This window comes from Triturus cristatus, chromosome 7 (assembly GCF_964204655.1).
Source record: "Triturus cristatus chromosome 7, aTriCri1.1, whole genome shotgun sequence".
In the NCBI taxonomy this organism is placed as follows: domain Eukaryota; kingdom Metazoa; phylum Chordata; class Amphibia; order Caudata; family Salamandridae; genus Triturus; species Triturus cristatus.
Window position 1 is genome coordinate 828,106,750 of NC_140590.1, and position 25,257 is coordinate 828,132,006.

A 25,257-nucleotide genomic window follows, 5' to 3' on the forward strand; every position below is an offset into this window, starting at 1 on the left:
GCAGACCCACCTTCGGGGTTGCTATTGCTGGAGTATCTATTCTAAGGTAAGGAAGCTATAACTAATAGTCTCTTTCAGATGAACAAGTTACTTACCTTCGGTAGCGATATATCTGTAAGAGACATATATTAGTTATAGATTCCTTACCGCCCCACCCATCCTCCCCATTCTGCGAACTGACTTCTAGAGTAAGGGACTCCCTTTCAGGGCCCTAGTTTTGTGCACTAGTGGTCAGTGTCTTGCATGGCTCTGCGCTTCTGGCGTGGAATGTCATGAAAAAGAACTGACGTCAGCACGCCGGGCGGCGTCTAAGTAGATACCGCGACGTCATTCCACCGATCACAACGCCAACGACAAACGCAGGGGTACTGCTGAGAAAAAATTCTCCAGATCCAGTCTGACACCTGGGTATAATTCTAAGGTAAGGAATCTATAACATACATATTTCTCTTACAAATATATCATTATCGATTGTAAGTAACTTGTTCTGCTGCCCCTTTCCAGTCCTCCATTGTTCTTTGGGTTGCGGGTAGTAAGCGACGGAGTCCTGCGCCCCCATAGATGTAGTGACAATGTGTGTGCTTCTGTAATTGGAGTCTTTCCAGGGCATAAGTTGGGTGTCTTCCTGATATAGGTTCCCAGTCATTGATTATCACCAGGTGCGTATGTATGTCAGGTAAGGCGATTCCCCCGTTGTACTTACTATTCTGTACCGTTCTCACTGCTAGTCTCGGGTGTCCACATCCCATAATAATGTGCATAATTCCTCATTAATCATCTTAAAAATTGTCTCTGGCAGCTTACAATATGTGTTTTGTAGTATATAGAGTAATTTCGGGAGTGTTGTCATCTTCTACATGGCTGCTCTGCGTCAAAGGCAGTCGCCTCCACCGTCTTACGCCATCACTGAAGTCCGCTAGTACTTGTTTAATATTTAGAGTAAGGTTTGCAGTCATTAGTGGTTGTATGTAGACCTAAATATCGAAACCCCTCTTAGACTACGTTTAGGCATCTGGGGAGTGTCTGGTGCCCGTCTTGTGGATCACTACCACTGTAGCATTATAGAGATCCGCCGGAACCGATTTTTTAGCCTGTGCAGCAAGGTACACATTTAACAGATGTGGACCTAGTAGGCTAGATTTACTTTTGAAGAATTACGCCGGTATTTCCTTTGGACCCAGTGTTTTCCCAGTTTTCATCTTGCTAATTGCATCCATTACTATTGTCAAATAGATATCTTTATCAAGGTCTAAATGCTCTGCCAGTGTGAGGGGTGGAGTTGCTATCCCGCTTAGGTAGCTACTGATTTGCGCCTCGTCTGCGAGGGGTCTAGCGTTATAAAGCTCTGTGTAATATTTGGCAAAGGTGCCAGCTATGGCTGGTGCCGTTGTGTGGCTCGCCTCTTGGTCACGTATCATAGCACCCCATCTTGACTCGATTTCCCTTTTACCCAGCCAAGTGAGCAGTTTCCCTTCTTTGTCTCCTGTTTCGTGAAGCCTGTGTTGTGTGGGCTGGAGTAGGATTTTGGTCTCTCGCTCTGCCAATGCTCGGTCCCTACGTGTTACTGCAATCTAACAATCTGTCGAAGCCTGTGGGTGTCGGTATCAGAATCGGTGTCTCTCCAGGTCTAACAATCTATGCTCCAAGACCTCGATTTCGCGGGACTCGTCTCTCTTCTTGAGGGCGATTATGTTTTGAGCTCTGTCCCGCAGTACTGTCTTATATGCCTCCCATAAGGTGACCGCTGAGGTTACGGATCCCTCTTTTTCTTTAAAGTACCACTCCGTATCTGCTCTGATCTTATCTGCCACCTTCCTATCCTTCAGGTCCCATATATTCAGTCTCCACTTCCCCCTGCGTCCACCCGGTTCTCCTCCCACTGTTAGCCATAGGGGTGAGTGGTCAGATATGCCTCTCGCTAGATAGTCTGCCCTTTCCACTGTCTCTACTTCTCTCACCGGAGCGAGTAGGTAGTCCAGTCAGGAGAAGACTCCATGAGCTCCCGAAAAGCAGTAAGCGCAGTCTATCTGGTGGAGATGACACCATGGATCAATCAGAACCAAGGTGGTCAGAAATTCAGCTAGTGGGGTGGGCATACTTGACCCTGTGGTTACGCTTGTGTGGTCTCCCAGGGGGTTTACCACGTCATTAAAGTCGCCTCCAATTATGTGCTCGGAAGGTCCAGATTCCAGAAGTATCTTGGTCACTTTGTCTAGAGTTTGAGCTTTGAATCATGGGGGGGAGGGGCATATACACTGATTAATGTGAGTGCTTTCCGTCCCCATGTCCCTTGTACTGCCACAAACGTGCCCCTGGGATCCGTCCAAATTTTATTCGTTATAAAGGTAGGTGTTTTTTAATTAGGATGGCTACACCCCTGAATCCCGAGGAAAACCCCCATGTGCAAGTGTGGTATATGTCCCCCTTCCCAGAAAGGCACAGTGTGTTCCCATCCAAGTGTTTCCTGCAGGTGGATTATGTCTGGTTTAAGTCTCTGGAAATACCTCGTTACTAACCCCCTTTTGACTTTGTTTCCTAGTCTGTTGACATTCCACGTCAGGACTGAGTACCCTCCCTCACCCATCGGTCATATGTCTATGCATGTCTGGGATGGCTAATACTAGCATTTTATCTGCTCTGGCTGATCGTATGCCCCCACCCCCGATATCCCGTTTACTGGTCATAAAGAAACAAGCATTACTACGTGGAAATTAAAGGACGTTTGATCACTATTACCACGAAAGTGAACCCACTCTCACAAAAGCTGGATGACATGAAGGTGAGGCTAGGTTGACTCACTTCTAGAATTGTCCAGGCCGAGTGACAAATCTCTGATATGGACTAATAACAGCTAAGACACGCAAAGACCTTGACCAACAGATCGACAAGCTCAAAAACAAAACTGGCAATTTAGAAGAGCAATTGCGTCACTCTAACTTCCTCCTCATTGGCATTCCTGAAACCACGAAACACGCCAAGAGCGGAAACAAATGACACGACATAGATAACTCAAACTTTCATCCATGAAAATCTTTCCCGGATGTCTGGCGTCCATAGGGCGTATCGCTTGCTTGGCCCAGGCCACGGCCATGCCTAATCAATGCAAAATTGCTTACATACAGAGTCACAGATAAAATACTGCAGATGACTGAGAAAAACGCAACATAAGCTAGGTTGTATGATGGAACCACGCATGCCCTGATCATGCATGCCTTTACCATAAACATGTTTTACACGCATATGCCTTTACCAAGAAAATGTAAGTATTTTCCAGATAAGTATAAACCCTTTATAAACAAAATATACAAAGGGGTTATACTTACCTGGAAAATACTTTGATTTTTGTGGTAAAGGCATATGCATGGTAAACCTTTTACAAGTAAGTATAAACCCCCTTACCTACAGGCTAGCTAGTTATAATTATGACTTAGTTTCCATTTTTGTTTTGCTAATAACTTTTGCGCCATTTGACAAATCTTGATGACATTTTCTGGGTTGAGCTTCTGTGTGGAAAGTTTCAGGGTGATTAGTCATGCGGGTACCAAGAACAAATGGAGGCAGGGGTGCTCCAAAATGCTTTTTCTCAATGCAATTTCCCATAGGAATTTTGAACACGACTACAGCGTGAACCGCTGGATGGAATTGCACCAAATTGGGCAATAAACTTCTTCTTTGTCCATAAAGAGCCTTTTTTGTCATTTGGTGTAAATCTGTTGAGTATGTTTTTGAGTTATTGAAGAAGAAACTAATTTGTATATCTAGGGACACGATCCTCTGTGGATCCACTGCCAACACTTCAACCAGAAAGAATTGGCACTCATTTTGGGACTCTGACTCAGCCAAGTCACCCCCAAAAAGTTCTTTAACAAAAAAAAAGAGAAGGTGGCAGGTTAGGAATACCTTGACACCCCCCCAGGCCTGGTGGTTTGGTTCCACTGGTGCCCCCGACAGACCAAAAAATATTTTTTTTCCTTTTTGATTTTGCCGCGAAATCGCTGTTGATCCACAAATTTGTGGAAAATTGAAACGAAAAAGGAAGCACGGTCTTCCACGCTTATTTAAAGTTGAGCACATCGGAGGGCTAGGTCATGGGGCCTAATTTAAATATAAAGTTGGAGGAGGGGGGCGCACCCGGATCCTCTTCCCTACCGCCAATATCGACACTGGGGACCGCCAACTCCCCTGGGCCATTCCAATAAAAGGTAATGGGGTGGGGGCATGCAACAACCCCCCCCCCCCCCTCCCAGGGAGTTTTCGGCCCCGGGGACCACCACCTCCCTGGGGCAGGCACTGCAATTACAAAGGAGGGGTGTCGTGCCGACCCCGTCTCCTTGTTGGAGCCATTTATAGCCCTGGGGACCGCCACACCCCCATGGCCTTCTCCATATGTCCTTGGGACATAGTTGTTTGCTGTTGTGTGTCTGGAGCTTTCACAGCTCCTGCCAAGCGAGAGCAAACAGTAAGTCTGCTCCCAGCTGGTGAGAACAGTAAACCTGCTCGCTGGAAGTCGGCTTTCCATCTGCTTTTCTGCTTGCTGTCAAGGAGGCAGGAAAACAGATGAAAGAATTGCTCCTGCACGCATGTAGCAGCATTTGTTGATGCGTCCTGTATGCAGGAGCAATGCCAGCTCCTGCTGGAGGCGGAGAACTGGCAGGGTCTGCGGGGGTATTGAGCCTTCCCTCGTGGTCTCCAACAGTAGACACTAGGTACCCTGGGTGGGGGCAGGGCACCCAAGATTAAGTGGCCTGCAGCCCCTCAACCCTTTTAGTTATTGGGTGACCCTGTGGGCTGTGTCCCCTTCCCGGGTTGCCTATATATAGGGGATGGGCCAGGCCCTGTGGGTGTCCCACTGTGGAGCACAGTCAAAGCCTTGCGAGACGTGGGGATGGTTGCCTGCGAGGGATTGGCTGCAGGCAAGGCGCTTCGGCCGACCTACCTCCCCTATGTGTGGAATGGGGTTGGCTGCTGACAGGGGGTTTGCTGCAGGCCGTGCCCTGCTGCCAAACCCCTCAGGTGCTGCTGAAGGCCATGCGTTGTGCGGGGTTGAACTGTGGCCAGGCCCTTGGCGGGGATTGGATTCCTAGGGTAATTAAATATTACTTAATGTCGTAAAAACCCTTAGAAATTCACTGAAAAAAAGCAAAGGTTACAGTGATGTTATAGTTAGGCTCATATTTCAATCATACAAAACAAGAAAATTCAGCAGCTTGTTACCTGAGCTAACTATAACTTAAGCCCCTGCCATGCACTGCTTATGACCTCATATATTAAGTCACTCATGACGTGGTTAGTGACATCACTGATGACATCATTTATGACATCCACAGAACCATTCAGCCACCCACTCATACCCACTTAGAACCTCCCATAGACCCACTGCCACACAACCCCTCACATAGCCATTCACAGATCCGTACCAGTACTCACACAACCAATCACTCATCCATAGAGCCACTATCACAGCCTGATCATACAACCAGTCACTCACCCATACAGCCACTCACACAGCCGCACACTTGTCTATACAGCCTCTCAACAGAGTCACTCACTCATACAACCACTCACACGACCACACAACCAATTACATACCCATTCACACATCCTTACTGCCACTCACACAACCACTCATTCACTTATGCAGCCAATCACACATTCACTGTTCCACATCCACTCACACACAAACTCACTTAAACACTCATTTACTCACTCAAACAGCCACTCACCCCTACAGCCACTTACACACCCTGTCACTTACTCATACAGCCATTCAGACACCCACTCACTCACCCACTCACCCATACATCACTGACACACCCACCCTCACACCAATACAGCCCCAAACACAACCACTAAGTCACCCGCACAGCTACTCAGAACCCACTTATACACCCATGCAGCCACTCGCATACCCGTACAGTAACTTAGGCACCCACTCACACACAAATACACACAGTCACAGAGCGACTCACATAAACAATGTTAAAACAACAAATGACTCATTAGTAGTAGACAAAGTATACTAATTTAACTATTGTGGTACCTTAGTATATATGTTTAACACACAAAATCCTTTAGAAGACACTCACAATCACTGGATGTCACTATCGATGTCATGAGTGATGTAATATGTGAGGTCTTAAGTAGTGCTTTGCGGGTAGTAAGTTATAGTTATCTCAGGTAACTATAAATGCTGAATTTCTCTGGTTTTGTATGAGTGAAATGTGAGCCTAAATATAACATCCTGTAATCTTTGTTTTTCATTGAATTTATATATATGTAACGTTCTTGTTAGGTGAATGTCATTGAGAACATTTAACATTTTGAACATACAGAAATTCACTTGTTATTGTTTGAAGAGCTAACTTTAACTTGCGCCCCTGCAATGCACTGCTTATGACCTCACATATTACATGACTCATAACCTGTTCGATTACATCACTGATGACATCATCCAGTGAGTATGTTAGTTTGTTTTATAGTTTGCATAGTAGCGGGTAATTACCATATTACTTTTTATTACTTAATTTTGTATATCCCATGTCCAGCTAATTGGTTTAAGTGTTTACAAAACTCATGTGCTTCTAATGCATCATTGGTGTGTAGAGGTATTGAACACGTTATAATGCTTTATATTGAAGAGTAGCTCTGTGTGCAAATGACAGTTGATGACTTGTACCCAGTATGCTCCACACAGGTTTTTTGGTTCTGCAGAGCAAGTTTCCAACTAGGCAAATATTCTACGTAATAAATACGTATAAGTATTGTAAGCAGCCTTGAGTTATTAGACAGAATCGTCTCAGCGTGACCATTTCTTCATAACATTAAAGATTGTGTGCACCAGGTACTAACCCATGTTCATGTGCTTCTTTTGCTTCAGAAGATGGGCTACCTGTCAAATTTTTACCAGAGTATGAAGTCTACAGGTAGTACCTCCAGACCTTGGTTATTTTAAGCGAATAGTGTATTTTTTGACAAGTGATGCATGGAGTGTATACTCTTCTTAGTAGATGCTTTTTTATTACTCTTTGGTGTACTTCTCATGAGAGTTTAACTGGCTGCAAACAGTGCGATACAGAGTAAACTCTTTCCATAGTGTAAACACTGTTTACACTATCCACTAAATCACACCCCTCTAGTCTCTTTGAGACTGGAGTTCGAAGTACTTCAGTTACAAGTGTTTAAGCATCAGTAAAAGCACAAATACACGTTTGGGCCCTAGGGTGCACCAAACCATATAATAAATGTTGGACCTGTCAGCCCTAGGGTGGTCTCCCCTTCCATTTTTGTATCGTGCCTCATTTTTTCCACCCTCATTTTTATGTTGGACTAGGTCTCCGGGCGCCTTTTCATTGCCAATCAGTGTTAAGGTGCAGGTGCTCCCTTCTCCCAAGATGGCTGCCACAGGCCCCTGCTACTGCAGAGTAGTCTTTCATAGTAGCACCCTAGCTGCCAGGAGCTGGCTGGAACCCCACAACAATGTTGCGACTCCAGCCCGCCTTTTTGTCCCATAGGTAGAGTGGGGAAGCTCCTGGAATGTGCTGGAACCTTCTAGAAGGGAGGTGTGGTTTTTCTTTTGCCGCCTTGGCCAGAGGTCACCTGACCTAGGGCTACTTAAGAGAGGGAGGGAAACTTTTGTGGTGAGTTGGCCATTGGGGTGAAGCAGAGCTGGAAGAATCCACCAGGAGTGTAGGCGGTAGGGCCTAGCCAGGGACTTATGCCTCTGAGAGTGACAGGATTTAGGTGCTGCCTCTTAAGTGAGTGAGGGACCCTGTGAAACCCACTGATCTTGCCCAGCAGTAGGAGGACCCACAGAACCTCTGCCCAGCCTGACTAGGAAGGACCTAGTCGCCTTCTCCATCCCTACCCCCCTGCAACAGAACCCCTTAAGGGCGCCAGATACATCTGCGCCAACAAGACCTTATCTGACATCTAAGAACAGAAACTTACAAGCCAAGCACTGAAACTGCGTGTCCAGACTGCACTTTCAACTTACAAGCCAAAGCATTGAGACTGCGTGTCCAGACTGACCCCTGAACTCTGATGTGAAGCTGATTGGAGAACCACCGGGGATCGACCAGGTATTAGCGCTGTGACCCGTGCGCTCCCTGCCCTGGTCTGGGACCCCCGGCAGCAGGCTCCGCTGAACACAGAACCCCCATCCTTAACTTTAGCACCCCCCGTGATGTGCAAGCCAGCGCACTTACCGCCGCGACCCTGAGGCCGGAAGAAGTACCCTGCCGTGAGGCCCGTGGAGAAGCCCAGGGCCCCGTCGCTGCCGTCGCAGCTGTGAGGAGAAGTGCGCGAGGCCGAGGACGAGTGCCCCCATCATCGCGGGAACGGACGCCTTCCAGCGCGGAGATCGTGGTAAGCCCGAAGGCTGGGATCGCCCCCGGTGCGCCCCCTGCTGGTTGGGAGCCACACCGCACCCTGGGCCCGGGTTCCCTCTCCGTGGGAGTTCCCCCTGTCATCGCGACGGAGAGACCCCGCCGAGGGATCCCTTCCTGGTACCCCCCGTGTCTGCCCTGAAGCGCGGTGCCTACGAACTGCACCGGAGCAAGAGACTCGCTCCGCAAGTCCCGTGCGCTCCCTGCGGACAGCCCCGCGTTAGACACTGACTGCACCCGAGCACGAGCAGCGCTCGAAAATCCCTCTTACGAGTAGCGCTCTGAGATTCATATGCCATATTGAAGTGTTAGGTGCTATTGATTCCGAGTAGCGCTCTGTGATTCCTATGCCATAGTGAAGTGTTACGTGCTATTGATTCCGAGTAGCGCTCTGTTATCCATATGCCATACTGAAGTGTTACGTGCTATTGATTCCGAGTAGCGCTCTGTTATTTATATGCCATACTGAAGTGTTACGTGCTATTGATTCCGAGTAGCGCTCTATTATTCATATGCCATACTGAAATGTTATGCGCTATTGATTACGAGTAGCGCTCTGTTATTCATGTTTCCTATTACAGTGCTATGTGCCAGAGATTACGAGTAGCTCTCCATGCTAAATGCCCCGTTCTGAGGTCGTCACCGGTTAGCGCGCCCAACGCGCGTGTACTGCTACGTGAGTGGTAGTTGTGCCCCAGGCAGTACTGTTATTTCATGAATTGCATATGTGGTATGAACAGCCTTTATAGCTCCTGACTGATATGTCCATCGCTAGCTAATGTATTATCAGCTTATGAAAAGTACTGCTACCTCATGAACTGCATCTAACGTGATCTACTTGGATAAACTTGAGTATTTACATAACTCCTACAGTGTGGCGTCACTTATTGTGTGTGTTCCTCGTCGCATGTGAGGTGCGTGTTGTATGGTTGCTTTACACACAGACCTTTGGTGGCCCGACCGCTCGTGTCACGTTACCGCCCCATAGGGCCTGGAGACCCCAGGTCCTACACTAAAATAGTGGTATAAGAACCACGACTGAGATAGGCAAGTCTGATGGACTCACCCAGCAAGGGTAAGTAAGCACAAGTCTGGAGCAACCAGAAAAGCACAAGTAGAAGTGGAGTTGCCTTCGTGGGGACCTGGTGGTCACGAAGGAGCCTCGAGCGGTCGCACTTGGAGCTGGCCCACGGGTCACTCGTGGTGTGGAGGCCAACAATCTTCGATGCAGGAGGTGCTCAAGGCTGGGGCTACTCGGAGCCCAAATCACAACTTCGAGGATGACCAGGAAGGTGTTGTTGCTGCAAATGTTCACAGTGTCCAGGGGGTCACGGTTCCACGTTACCCACTTTAGCCATGGGCCTCAGCTTTTCTGTGGACTCAGGGTAGCCTCGGGGAAGTCTGGAAATCCACCTCTGGTGATGCAGAGACTTCGGCGTCCGGCGGGAGCTTCAGCAATGCAGACCGGTCAGTTGCTTCTTTGGTGCCTGCCAAGCAGGGGAGTCACTCCTTGACCCCAAGGGAGATTTCTTCCGTCTTCTAGTCGTGATAGAAAGTTGAAGGTCCAGGATATATGTTTCAGAGGTTTGTCCAGGGTATTCTAAAGTCCTAGGGACGGGGTTCCTATACTTGTACTAAGTTTAGGGGATGGACTACCTCTAAGGCTCCACCTATGGGTGGGCCTGGGGTGGGGGTGGTTACACCCCTTCCCCTTTGTCCAGTTTCGCGCCAGAGCAGGGGCTGGGTGCCCCTGCAACCAGTTTGAACCGGGCTATGCACAGGGACACCTTGTGTGCCCCAGGCAGTGTCTCAAAAGCATTCACTGAATGCACCCACCCTGCCCCAATACACATCTGCCTGTCTGAGGAGGTGGTTACACCTCCCTGTGACAGGAAACCTATTGTCCAGGCCTCCCCTGCCGGAGTTTCCCCCAGCAACAGGAGGCCAGACCCGTGTCTGTGGCAGTGGCATCCATTTTGTGATGCCAGGGCTTTGAAAGGATTTAACCGGGTTTAGCCAGTGTGAACATGTCTCTCCCTCTAGAAGGGTGGAATGCTACCCCCGCTGCCAGAACTGGCGGTGGGGGGGGGGTAGTATTCCAAAGCGTTTGACACCAAACACGACATGTTTTGATGCAGCCATTCCAAAGTTAGCATTTACCGCGAGGTTATAATGCACTTAAGAGTATATGGTATAACTGTATCACAGAACAGCCATAAGGAAGTATTTCCGAATGCTGCAGAGGGGCTCAGCTCATGCTTGGGCACCCTCTCACATAAAACCAAGCACTCTGCATTCAGGATTGTCAAGGCCTGCCATAGGAGTGGCTTATAGGTTTATATGTGTCTGTATAAGGTAGTGATATAGGTAGTCTATACCACAGTAAGGGGTGCAAGCACACCCATACCCAGGTTGCAGTAGCAGACCTGTGGTGACATTTTGGAGTGCTTCCCAGGGGTGGCATAATACATGCTGCAGCCCCTGGTAGGCCTCTGATGTACCTATGCCCTAGGTACATAGTATACCATATACTAGGGGCTTATAAGGCACTCCAGAATCCAATTGGATATGTACCTAATGTACATGGAAACCATTTTAGAGAGGAAGCAGCTAGGCTGGGGTCCTGATTAGCAGGGCCATAGCCAGACTAAAGTCGAAAAACAGTGAAACACCAGCAAAAAGTGGGGGTACCCATCTGAAGGAGATCCTACTCTCCTACAAGGAGCCTGGCGCGGTTCCCAGGACAAAGGGTGATGCAGGATGGGGAGGGGCAGAGAGACAGGCTGGAGCCGTGAACCGTGGGTCGGTGCCCCCTCACCCCACCAACCCTACGGAAGTGATACACCCAAACCGTGGGTCGGTGGCATCCCTCTAATCCCCACAAGCACCCCTCCCCCCCCCCCCCCCCCCCCCCCCCCCCCGGAAGTGTCACAAACTGTGGGACTGTGGTCCCTAACACTACCGCCCGCCGGAGGTGTCACACATAAACCGTGGGTCAGTGGCATCCTCTCACTCCGGAGGAGTAGCGGCCTATAAGGAAGTCTGGTGGCCACAATGCACGCCTGTGTCTCTGAAAGGCCGGTTGGGCCTGGCTCACATGCCGCCCTATGGACACGCCTTCTTTCGGTGCCGCTGGCCTACAGTGCCACTCATAGATTATTCCGTACTCCGGCCTGAGCTGTACTCCCGACCTACAGTGAGTTTTTTTTCTTTCCCAAAAGACTTCATCACTGACGTGTATCATCTTGCCGGCTGCGCCAGTGGCTGTGCGAAGAAAACCACTCTGATGCAATGTTTCACGCTCTTAATGGAACATAGTGCTGTGTCGAAATGGTGCTGCGAACCAAGGAAACTGCTCATTGATCCACTAATAGAAAGCGTCTGGATCTCGAGTCAGTTCTGTGGTCCTGCGCGAGGGAAGTATTACCGCCCTTTCTATAAGTTAGGACACGTTGTTTGCTTCACAATGGATGCCTGTGCAGCTGCTAGTAAAGGTAGCTCGGCTGAAGCTAGGTGGCTTTGAAGTAATCTGTGTGTTTTGCATAGAAATTGTTTGTTCTGGTGGCATCCTTTCAGCATTGATGCTTGGTAGTGATAGCTGAGATTATTATCACAAACCTCCTGGCCATTACCCTCCAGTGCTGCATTTACACAGGTGCACCAGCGTCTGCAGCCTATGTCTGCTCTAAGAAGCTGCACTTTTATGGCTTTCTCTGAGACTTTGCTATTTACAGTAGAGCTATCTGCTCCCATTTATATAGACCGCCTATTGCAAGACATATTGTCAGCTTAGAGTGGGCTTAGAGACTGCCCATTGCTTACCATTGGCTGGCTTTATTGTCACTCATATGCTTGCTTGTTTGGTAGCTGTTTGGTAGCTTGAGAGGTCTGTTCTTGCTCACCTTGTGTATGTGCCCCTTACACGGAGCAGGCAGTGGCGGAATGAGAGTCGCCCCACTGCTTTTAAGCAGTGTGAAGCAGAAACATAAAATTATCATAATTTTGCGTTTTTACCATTTTATGCTGCTTCCTGCTGCTTTGTGGGTGGGTGGGGAGTGGCGGCGCTCTCTTGGAGCAGGGCAGGGGAGGAGTGGTTTTCCCACTCCTAAGTGCGCAATGACTGTTTGGTCATCCCTCTCGGGCCCCCCAAACCAGTCATGCGCACTTTCCATGTTACATTACAGCATTAGTCTTCAAATTATTCTGCTCTGAGTCCCCATCCCCCCCCCCTCCATCCCAAGCAAAATGTTTTGATGTTAGCCCCCACGCTAAAACTTCATGGCAAGACTTGGCGAAGCCGAAGGGGTGGGGCTTCTGAGATCATTTTCAGTGGTGCTTTTTTGTAGCTCATAATTAACAATAAATGGAAAAGAGCAAATACAGCAAAAGAAAACAAAAATTGACCAAGAAACAATACTCCCCATAATTTGGGTGATTTGAGCCCCTTGCACTCCTCTTCTTCAGTGCAAGTTCAACTGCTGCACTAATGGCAGCTACATAACTGACTACCTATCTCTTGGTATCTTTGGCTCATTCCCCACCATGCCTGGTCATCACTCCAATCTCGAAACACACTTGAAATGAGCTCCCACATGTTGTCCACCTCTTTACAGCAAGTGTGCCCTCAGACCTAATGCTAGCTAGGATAATAAGCCTCCATGCCTCGTTTGTAAAGTAAGACAGTCATAACTGTGATGCAGTGGATGCCTCACAGTCCTGGACCCCAGTGACACTGTACCTGCTTTAATAATGAGAGCTACTGCCTTGTGAAGCAGGAAGTCTCCTCTGCCACTTGTTAAACAAGCATTTGCAATGCAATAGGTCTCGCATTTACGAGAGTTTGAGCTATTGACATTGCAAATGACAATGCCTTTTATTTTTGTTTTCGTTTTAAAAACATAAATAAAAGGCATTGTCATTTACAATGCCAATAGCTTACTCACGTAAATGCGAGACCTATTTGCATTGCAAATGCTTGTTTAAAAGGCAAGTAAGGCACCATTTTGTGGATGTGCGTCTGCGAGAGTGCTGCCTGCAGATCCCCTTTCTGGTCTGGTACCGTCATGATACTTGGTGCATTCCTGCTGTCACCGTTTACCAGCCAGGGTACGGCCAGGTTTGTAAACAGACAAGGTCAATCCAACAGGCAGTGACTATGCTTTACATTTATTATTTTCTGTTCTATATAGCGAGAACTCGGTCCAAGGGCTTCTGAGCGCTTTACATGAGCACCAAACTACTCACACGAGGTCAAATGCATATGTGTAGGCTCGGGGAGAATACGCGGTTTGCCCAGAATCACACAATGTGGAGCCGACGCAGGGTCTTGAACCGGTTTACTCCGTTCCAAACGTGAGCGCTTTGCATGAGCACTAGTTACGTTTCACACAGACACATTCATTTTTGGTAGGCACGGGGAGATTCGGTGATTTGCCCAGAATGACAGGATGTTGAGCGTGTCTGCCGAGACCCAAACCCAATTCCCCAGGTTTCAGGTCGACCCGCTCTAGCTGTTAGGCCACATCCTCTCCCCCTCGCAAGCTGTTATGTTTAGCAAAGTTATTGGGAGGTGTTTGCGGGTGTTAAGAGTCCAAACTTTGGATGGTAGAGCGGGCCTCTAAAAATTGATATCTGTGCCTAAGACTGCAGTTTTAACTAGTCACTTCCAACTCAAACCCTGAGAGTTCCATACTTTATTTGCCGCTGTTGCTAGCAGTTGTCAAGATCACACAATGTATGTTTAAATTGCCGATTTCAAACCCTAGCCTGGTAATATGTACCAGCACAATAACACAACAAGCTGAAGTATGTTTTCAGAGGTGCTGGAGGGTGCTTGCCGCAGAAGTGCTATGACCCGTGCACTCGTAAAATGGGCACAAAGAGGAAGGCAAGAGAATCAAGGGGCTGTCACCGCGCTGTTTCGCGATAAATTAGGAAAGAATCTCGGTGTTTAACATCTCATAGGCCTGTGGCTTTGACCCGTGCGTTTTCTTCTATCTTCGGCACTGAAATTCAGACGTTAGCAGCACTCGTGGAAAAAGCACAGCGCCTAGACTCCAGACCGGGGTCTTTCGACCAGTTCAGAGACGCACAAATGGAATTATTTCCCTCACCAAGTGCTGCTCTCTGCACCTCGCCAGCTGTGAAAAAATTAGAACGGGGTTTCGTTCCAGTGAAATCATTTACACACACATGCACACTTAATGCTAACACATCAACTAAACACGTTACCACTACACACACACACAATTGCATTTACCTCACACTCCCAAAGACGTAAATACGTACAATATATATACAAACACATCACACACACATGCGCATATATATGAAATGCTATGCTTAGCGCTGCTTTAAGAAAGGCGCCCATCCAGGCACTGCATGCAGAGCCAGGCGTGGCGGGTATTTGTAGGAATCTAGTTTCAGGTAGGTTCAGTCGCACTTATTGCCACGATGGCCGTTTGATACCTGTGCAAACAGGCTGTGTCTGGGCAGAGGCTGGTGGGAGGGAAGGGGTTGGGGCAGCTGGTCGGGAGGGGGATGAAAAGATGGGTGTGGAGGACAGGTGAGTAGAGATATTTGAAATAGTACGCAGTAAGTCAAGGGGAGATGAGAAAGAGCACGGTGTGTAGGGGCATATAGATGCAAGGGGGAGTACAGAAAAAGTCAAACACATGGCAGTGAGGTGGGTGACAGACTTTGGAAAGCCGAGGATGTTCTCTTGTGCAGCGCTACGAAGACACTAGCGGGGTTTAAACGAGGGCAGGAGAGGGGCTGCAGGTCTGAGCCAGTTGCTTGGGTTCTTCCAGACCCATTTTATAAGACTTTGGTAAATCTCTTCAGACTTCCATGCCCTTAACCAAGCACTCATTCGTCAGCATCATGCCTGTATATGGTCATTGAACTACGAGGTGACATGCTTTTTAGAATGTGCAATTGGGAACCCATTCTCCTATTATAATAGCATTATATTAACCGCTTGTGTATCTAGCTACACAAACTGCATTTCCGGCCATGCTTAAATAATGGGTAGTACACAACTCAGCATGTTACCAGTTTAGCACCAGCGGAAGTAACACAAGCACCTGAATCCCCTGCGTTAGCATCAAAAACATGAAGCGCAGGAGCTCAGATGGAAATACAACTCGAGAGAGTGTGATTTGAGGGCTGGGAACCGGTCCAAGCTTTCCCGGATTCTGTGCCTCGGACTTGCACACTGGAGAGATGACTTGGCGAATGCTGGAAGGGCTCGAGAGGGGGCAGTAGGTCAAACACTCTGAGCCCCCTCCACCGCCACGGTCTAAACCAGTAGTTCCCCCATGTTCATCGGCAACCCGGAGGACAAGGAGCTGCTTCTTCCGGGTGCCTGGACACATCCGGAATGAAAAAGGGAGGGGTGAAAGCAAAGCAGCTACACGCAAGCCAGGATTTAAAGGTGCAGGCACTTCTCAGAAGTGCTCAATGTCAATATTAATTAAAAGAACATTGCGTGTGCCACATCAGACTGGCATTCGCGGCAACTGAATAATGGTTTTCCGGACTGGGAGGATGTGAAATCACGGCAGAAGAGAGGCCACAGAGGAGTTGGAATAAACAGAGCGGGCGTGAAAGCACGGCGGGAGAGACGCCAGGGACCTAGGGAGGGGGTGGAACAAACAGAGTGGGAGGTGTATGGGCGAGCGCAGACAGTGCAACACGAGCAGTCTGCACATGCACTCTACAACATAAAAAACAAGAGCGCACTGAAGCTGACGAGGAGGGAGTGGGAGGGGGGAGTGGGGGCGGGCATGCTTTACGACGCGTGGATTCTGCTTTAACAGTGCATTAAAGTAGGAAGGGAAGCGGCTGTACGGCCGCGAATGTGAAAGTGATCGCGATCACGATAAAACATGAAAGCGGCGAAAGTGAAAGACAACGAGTGCTTTCAGGCTGCCAAATGGTGCGCGCGCCCGGCACACATGCACAGTAGTTGGCGGCCTGAAAGCACTCGTTTGCACTTCCAAAAGTGCTTACTATAAGTCTCGCCAGAGCAGCGCTAAAGCGCTGTCTCAGGCGAGACCTAAAAAGTGCCTCCATCTGGCCCCATCCTCACTGTGCCATTTCTCTGAGGCCTAAGATAAAGTGTTTCCTCTGCTTCAGGTTTGCCCTGTCTTTGGCCATTGGTCCGAAGCCCATAGCAACACTGGCACAGGATGGGTGTACTAGGACCTAGAGCAAGCAAGGAAGGATAGTAAAACAACCATAATTGGGGTTTAGTTGGGACATCACATCCTTGGGCCCCAGTTCCACTAAACGTACAGCACCATTGGTAGGTATTTCCCTGCCTACTCCACTAGGCCTTCGCTCCTAGGCCTGAGGACCAAAACAGGTGGTCTTCCCCGTTGTTTAAAAAACATTTTGGCCTCCCTGTTTCCCGGGAACTGTTACCAGCACAGTTAAAGTGACCTGCACCCCAATTCCAGCAATATCCGCTCTTACGTGCTGCTTAGACCCGCATTCCCCTGTGTTGTTTTCTCACAATCACGCCCCTGTGTTGCTTCCTCCTATCCATGTTTTTTCCTCTCAACTGTGTTGCTCCCCACCCACCCACTTTCAGAAAAAGAACACTTTCATTCGTTTTTTTTGCTTTTTAATTACCAATCCAGATTGGGTACATAACAAACAAGCATTGGCATAGCCAATAGGTCTCGTCTTTGGGACAGTATGTGTTTAGCCATGCAACAGTTGATGTTGTTGCACCAAGGATATTATGCTGCATAACTAAGTCCCAAAGGCGAGACCTATTGGCTATGCCAATGCTTGTTTTATTGAAGTTCCCGTAGGAGATTATTTATAAGCGAGTGCGCTAGGAATTGTTTAGTATGCCTAGTCCCTGATGCCAAGTCAAAATCATGCTCAGCTTTTACTTGGAGTTGGGGGCAACTGGATTTAGTGCATGCTGAAGCCCACTCCCTTGACCTGGTACTCATTAGGCATAGCCGAAGGCCGTGCCCAGTAGAATTTCGAGAGAGGTGTGGTTTCTAGGTTTAGGGAGGCCAAACAGCAAGCGTTGTGCACAGACACTCTTATGGCTCAGGGACTACATTGAGGGTGGACCCAAGAGCTATATCCTGTAGCCAAACATTACTGTGCATAGCCAAAAGTCATGGGCAGTAGATTGTTTGTAGCAAGGGGACATAGCCCAGGATATGATGAAATTCTACATTCTGCACTTTGAGCTTGATGAGCTTCCATCTAGACTAGGTACATGCAGAATACAATGGGCTTAGCTACATACCCTGCTGCGCAAATGTTTGCCCAAGTAACAAAGTACATTTTAACAAACATACAAGTGTACTCTTTTGAAAGTTTTTATAGACATTGTGATCTATTCCTCTTCTTTTTTGTTTTAAACAAATCTATTAATTGTAGAGAAAAGGAAAAAAAAAGTGAACCACACACAAGGCATATCAAACCAATAACATGTCCACCAGTCAGCTTGTTACATGAGGAAACACAAAAGTACTGTAATGGCCATTAGGCACAAATGATGCTCCAGAGTATGCAGCCTGAATCAATAAGGAACAAACCCATCCCCACTTTCAATATATTTTCTATAAGGTCCCTCCAGCTATCATATCATCTGAAAAACTAACCACCCAGTCATAGCACAGTGCAAACACAGAAGCCCTCGGGGACCCGACCTCGGGGAAGAGGGGTCCCCCACGCATACCTAAGGAAATACCATGGTCCCCATCACCTGTGATTCAGTGTAACCTCCTTTGCTTTCTACAAGGCCAGCAGTATTGAACAGGCCATAGCGGCGTGTCAGCACCTGTTATGTGGATCTGTTCTTTACATATGTCAAGAAAGGGGTCCACACTTTATCAAAACAAAGCCTCGTGTCACGTTCCATGACATATAGGTCGCAGATCTGAACCCTCCACAATGAGACAACGTGAGGTTTCTAGGTCCTTCCACTAGAAAGCAACCAATAATCTAGTGGCAAGCAAACGTTGTGTAATTAATTGGCCCGAAGGAGCGCTCTTTGTGCTCTATACTAAAGAAAATGCTAATTCATTAAAATAAATCAGATGTAGAGACGTTATGGGTAGGATCTAAAACCCACAGTTTTTTTCTATTTAAATATTAGTATGCATCTGATGGAGCAGGGTTTTCGCAAAATGAAACCTGCTCGAATTGAACCCTCAGAACACTTTATTAACCGTGTGCAGTGAAAAACTTATGCAGGGAAACGGTCTAACATGAGGGAAAATGCTAATGCGCATGCGCGAACTAAAGCACTGAATTAGGCCTTAAATGCTTTTTGACTAATATAAAATAAGACTACCGCTGCTTTGATGCATTATATTAATGTTTGCTAGGAAATTAATATTGACCCGGGTTGCACATGAATAGATGCAACACAGGGTGGGTGCGCAATGGAAAGCATTATAAGTGATTAATGATGCTTGTGTTCGTTTTTCGTAGAAGAATGGTTTTCTGAGCTGTGGTAAATATTTGGGTTAATGAAAAAAAAAATGCAGTTTTATTCTGTGCAAGAAGGGGAAGGTGGGAGGCATTTGTCCTTCACGAATCTTATGTGCCCGCCAAGAGTTTGCATGGAGAAACAAATTAAACTTCGAGAGAAAGAACACTTCCTTAGTGAAATGGCACAAGCGGACTATCAAGGCACGAAAGTTGTTATATGAACAGGATGGAGGAAATGTGTACTATGACAGTGACTCGAAATTGTATTTCCTTGCCTGGAAGTTGATATGATAAATAAATGAACAATGAAGACGCTGAGCTAATGGACTAGACGCGAGTGGTGTGACAGTACACCCCCTTCCTTAACCAATCAAATGTTGAGAAATTGTCTGTTTTGACACAAGTGAGGGTTGGACTTTGGGTTCTTGGGGGTATAATTGGGGTTTCTGGTGGTAGGGAGGGAGGGTGCGTGCACGTTCTCCTACCTGCCGGAGGACAGTCCCATGTTGCTGTCCCCTTTTTCTTGAGCTGGCTGTTCCTGTCTGCTGATTCCTGACTTAGTCTTTGCCTTTTCAAATCTTCTTGAAGGGCCTTGCTGCTCTCATGGCCAGAGAGTAGTTTTTCGATTACTTATTGGCTTAGTATAGTCACTAATCTGAATTTGCATAATCATTAGCAAATGTATTTGTCTCTGAACCTTCTGTCACTTCGCCTTTCCACTCCTTTATCGCACTGTCATTGAGATATAAATCTTGTCATTTTCTGTAATATTGTTTCTCATGATGGTCTATGATTCGTACTGTATTTGGTATTGATGAGCATTTTCACATTATTTTAGATAAAGATTTATAAATATATAAATGAGTTTGTCTTTATTAGAGGTGTTTTTTCTTGATTTATGAGTATTCTTTAAAATCAGGTATTAGTTTGCCAAACCCTGTCAACTTTAAAAGATTGCATCACCACAGACTTTATGCGGAATCAATGATACACATTGGTGATGTGTAAGTTTGGTATTTTACTCACCTAGCGTGAAGGGACTTGTCGGGTAATGAAATTGCGCCTTGTCAGTGAAGATTTATCCGTCCCAAATCGCTGGATCAATTCCATCGGTCCCCCATGCACTGGTCATGACCTCACACGTGATATTGTTCACAGTTCAGCCCACATTTAACATAATCAATGACATTACTGAACTGAGTGATTTTTGCTAATTTGAACACAGAGCGTACCCTTCAACCAATTCAAGTTGCCTAAGATATTGGATAGTGTTATTTGTGGAAGGGATGATGAGTTTAGGTCAGTGCTTACTTTACAAAATAAATAAGTGCAGTTGCCCATTTCTTTCTTGGGATACTGCCGCCTTCTACTACTGGCACTGTCCACTTTCACACTGGAACTGATCACGGTTTAGCTATAGACTCACCTATTAACAGTGATGGCTGTTGAAGTGACTGGGCATAAACACCTCTCTTGAATAGTATCCAGCAACTGAAAGTGAGTGCTTCCTATATTATTTAGAGTCGGTTGGATGGTTCTTTCCTGAAGCATTTATTTTCCATAATAAGTGCCACATGCTGAATTTTGCATCACAATTTTCACATGAATGGAATAAGAATTCAGAGCTTCTGAAAGGGTGGTAAAAAAACTATTATAATACATTAATAGTATGCTCCATAAGCTCTATTCTCTACAGGGATTATTGGGGCACCTTCCTAAATTATCTTCCAACGTAATGGTGGCAAACAGTAGATTTTTTAGCAAAATGTTCCTAAGAGTTGACTAAAGACTTATGAATGAATTAGTTTATAGGGTGAAAACAGCTGCTCCAAACAGGTGCATCCCAACGCTATAAAATAGTAAGTCTCGAGCTAGGGGAAGCTGAAAGAGGTGGGGCCGACCAATTTAGGTCTCTCTAAAAAAGGTGGGTCTTCAGAAGGCTCTTGAAAGAATCCTTAGTTGTAGCGCTTCTGATGTGCTCAAGTAAAAGATTCCAGAGCTTCAGGGCCAGCTAAGAGAAGGATGCTCTAGTCTTGTTAATCTTAGGGATGCATAGCAAGTTGTGGTTGGCTAAACGCAGTGCTCTGTGACGAAGATACCTTTTGATTTTATCTCAGATTTAAGTTAGCCCTTTCATTATAGTGGCCCTGAATGTTCTCGTCAGAACTTAAAAGTGTATTCTTTGCTTGACAAGGCAACTGTGTGTGTTACCATTAAAAAAAAAAAAAAAAATCATGTTATGCTTTTAACCATGTTCTGAAGGGTACAGCATGTGCAGCAGAAAAGCAATTTTTAAATAACCACCCAAAGTATATGGCTGATGTGTCCACCCAGGACTTCATGCTGAAGCCACAGAATAGGGATAGCAAGGTATGGGGGTTAGTATGGTGGTGGAAATATTGTGACACAGTAGATTCCTGTAGAGACTAGGCAAGGAAAATGCGTGCAGAAGTATTTGTTCCCCTTTTGAAGATTAAAGAGAAACAGTGATAACCTTGTTCCTACGTGATGCTAATGTTTGTTTCGAAAATGTCTTAATGTGGCATTAACATGGGATGATGGCTTGATTACTGTTGTACACTATGTCTTGTGTTTTCCAGTCTACGATTGAGTTACTGAAGCCAAGGTGAGAGTGAGCCTAGATTAGGCTTAAGGCAGTTTGCACAGCCAAACCCCTCCGTACTCTACTCATGTATGGTAGAGCTGTGTTGCCCTCTGCGACAAAGGTGGGATGAATTTTATACAGTGCTGCACATTGTGAACACGAGTTCTGCAGAGGGGCCTGTGGAGAAATTTGTTTGCATTGTTACTGATTTATAAATCCCATATTTTTTAATCACGTTTTAAATACAAAAAATCTAATGCAGGTTCTATTTAATCCTTTCGCATTTAATGTTATCTTTTGTACATTTTTAAAAATAGTGAATTGTGTATTTGTAGTTTGTTTCAGGTTTTTCATCCGCATCTCCATGGACGACAGTGAATACATAAATGAAAAAACATTGTAACTGAGAGCAAACTGCTGTAGAAGAGAAAGTGCTCTGCATATCATAGCCTTAGGAACACACTTACCTTTAGAGATGCTAATCATGATTAACTTTACCTACTGCAGTGTAGTGGCATAAATCAGCAAGGGACTGGTCCTAAACCCTTTAAGACAACCTCTAAATCAGCAGGAGACTAGCCCTGTAGCCTACATTGCAGCCGGAATGGCCATGGTTATTCTCGCACACTGGAGTTTGAGTCATCTTGATCTGTTCTGTCTCTTGTTGAGTAATAGTCTTGTTCAGTGAGTAAAGTAGTGTGTGTATGTGGCCTGGTGTCTGAGAGGTCTGCTAGTGAACATATACCAGTTGCTTATGTATCTGTGAAATAGATTAGGGATTGTATTGGTATGGTGTTGCTGAAAGTGTGGATGTTTGTGTATGATGTGTTTTGGAAGTGGGTGTAGTTGTGAGCATCCTGTTGAGATGATATGGAATCAGAATAACAATGAATTTTTAATTCTATTTACATTGTAAGCTGTGGTATACAAACCGAATTTCAGAGCTAATTTTTTTTTGGCTTTTCTTTAGGTTTCCGAATGAAATGCAGTCCGGCCTCCTGGAAGTTATTTCTCCGTCTCCAAATTTCTACCCAGATTTCTCTCGCCTTCGAGAATCATTCGGTGACCCCAAAGAACGAGTGAGGTAACCCAATCCAGCCTCTTTAAGAAGACAGTATAATAATCACAGTGAAGGTACTACGGGAAAGGTTCTGTGTATGAGGGAGTAGAATCTGGCTTAATTACACTATTCCCAGTCACCTTAAATATGTTCTGGTCTTTCTGTTGGTGATTTTTATTTGGATTTACATTGCACAAATGTTGAGGTTTTAAGATTTTGTTAAAGTGTATATACAAGATCCTTTGGAATGAACATTTGTTGCTAGTCTGTCTGAAACCACTAAGTACTGAGGCCTGTTTTTACCTACCTTCCCAAAAGTCTTGCTACACGGCATCATTTTAAATTGGAACAGAAGACCAGCTTATCAGGCCGTTAGTGGAGAAATTAAGCTATGCGTAGGCGTATTGTGCTATGGAAGTGCCGTCCAATGTTTTTGTGCGTGTCACGTGTGTATATATTAGCGGTGAAAGTGCTTTCCAAAAAAAAAGATGACGTCACCATATCGGCGCCCGTGTACATAAAACATGTGGATGAAGTGGGCCCCATGGTAATAAAAAAAAAAAAAACACATAAAAACAGGCGTCGTGAAACTTGTGTTTGGAACTGGAACAAAGCCAAGCTTACTTTAAGTAGAGCTATCCTATTAATGGAACTGTAGCGACGCTGATAAAACAGTTAACTTCAGTATTGGGGAACTCGAGATCACTTGCTGGGTGGGAGGGGTTAAGGGACAAGTCTCACCTTGGAGTGGTTCCCTCAGTATCAATTCTTACTATCCTGGAGGGAGCTAATCCTGCCCAAACCAACTATCTGAGGGCAAACCTGCAATCTGGTGTGCCAGGCATGTGCGTGACCCATGGCCCGAAAGCGACGATGTGCTTCTCTCAGTAGGGATGCCGCTTCAGAATCTGCCCATTGTTGTAAATCAGAGCGCCAGCGGGTGAGATTAGGTCCTTGGAGGTATTTGCAGCTGGGGAAACGTCGGACTGCGGAACCATGACGGCGTCATTCTAACGCCAGTGGAAGCTTGTCATAATGATAGTGATGAATGCAGGACACTGCCTGTCTTTACCACAAAAACAAACAAACAATATTACTCAACCCTCTCGTCTTCTCCAGAAACCGTATGTCACCGTAGTGGTGCCTGCTTTCAATAAACATATGCATGAAGTGGGCGCCATGATAATTTGAAACACGCGACAGTGAAAGCGATCGCGAAAGCGATCGCTATTGTAAAACAAACACGCCCGCGAGTGGTGCGCGTGCGCAGAGCGAAACGTGGTTTCAATTATCGCGCCCGTGTCTGGGCACGATAATTGAAACCACATGGCCGGCAGTGCGCGTAATAGACACCAATAGGCCATGGGCGGAGCAATGCGCCCGCCTTTAGCCAATTGCGTGCTGTCTTTAATAAAAAGACGCACGCAAAGGCCAATAGCGTGGCCCAAAAGGAAAAGCATACGCAGAAGCGTGTGCGTTTCGAAGGGCGATTTTGAAACCCCGTACAAGAGGTCTCTCGCTGTGCGAGCAGTGATGCGCACTGCAACGCTAGGCGCGAGACCTAAAAAGCAATAAGTCTGGCAAAGTTTTGTGAAAAAATGTCGATGGGCGCAAAGTCATTCATGGTGAAAAATCCAAGGATTTCCCATCTCTGGTAACCGTAACTCTACCTACAAAGTGGCTACCACCCCTCTGTAAAAAAATAAATATATAATGTTATACATTTTCGCTGAAAAACCAAAGGTTGAATTAACATTATAGTTAGGTGAAATGTTCAGTATCAGCGTAAACTTTTAAACTCTAAAAACCATATCAATTCACCAGTTTTATCTCAAGGAACTATAACTCATGCCCTAAGGTAACTACAACTCGCTGCCCCGCCATGCACAGTTTTCTCATCAATGATTTCATTGCAAATCTTGCAGTGATATTTTCAGTGATGTCATAGAAAATGTCATGAGTAATGTCATACGTGGAGTAAATAGCAGTGCATGGCTAAGGTGCAAGTTATAGTTACCTTAGGCATGTCACAACAGCTGGTTGGCTGCAGGCAGCCAACTCCATGATGCAAGGTTGGCCACAAGGCCTGGGCCTTTGGAAATTCATGGATAGGGTGAGCTTCTTTATCAGTAGATGGTTTGACAAGGGTGGAAACGGAAGGTCTGTTCCCCAAACTGTTATGTCTTAAGGACGTATACTCCTGTGAAATTGTAACTGGCAGCTCTCCTTCACGGTCTTCAATTGCAGCAAGTTGCTGGCATATAGCCAAGGAAGCTGCTTCACCTTTAATATTAGAAGGAATCATTTCAGAAATAGCCGGAAAATTACCAACCAATTTCATCTCCAAATCTGGACAGAACCTGCCCCATGTTCATTCTGTATATGTTTGAGGACGTTCGGAAGGACGCCCATCGAGGGAGTGCCATAACAGAGAGTGTACACTGTGTTGAGTTCCCCAGGTGTTGCAGTCGGCTAAAGGAGGAACCAGACAAATTGGCAAACAGTCTATGTTTTTCCTGTGGACCAATAAGAGAACACAGCATCAAGTTGATCAATTTTTTGTGCAGTCCAAAACTGAATGTACTCCCGATTGGGTGGGTGTTTGCCCGTAGCTAAATTAATAATAACTGGACTTTTTACAAGACCTACAGCTTGTTGTGCCTGAGCAGGCTCACCATCCCTAGTGGGACCCACCAAAAAGGCACGAGAAATAAATTGTATTAAGCCTCTGTATAAAT

At 46.3% G+C, this 25,257-nt stretch overlaps 1 protein-coding gene across 3 annotated transcripts in view; it reads left to right on the forward strand.

The window, feature by feature from the left end:
• Positions 1-25,257, forward strand: part of MGAT4B (alpha-1,3-mannosyl-glycoprotein 4-beta-N-acetylglucosaminyltransferase B) — a 1,507,233-nt gene that overhangs the window by 759,714 nt on the left and 722,262 nt on the right. For all 3 annotated transcript variants that reach the window (XR_014966618.1, XM_085617756.1, XM_085617757.1), the window contains exon 6: positions 22,430-22,543. Coding sequence is in view for 2 of the 3 variants with exons in the window: in XM_085617756.1 (XP_085473882.1) it covers positions 22,430-22,543 (114 nt within the window). In the remaining variant the exon portion in view is untranslated. The remainder of the gene's footprint in view (positions 1-22,429; positions 22,544-25,257) is intronic.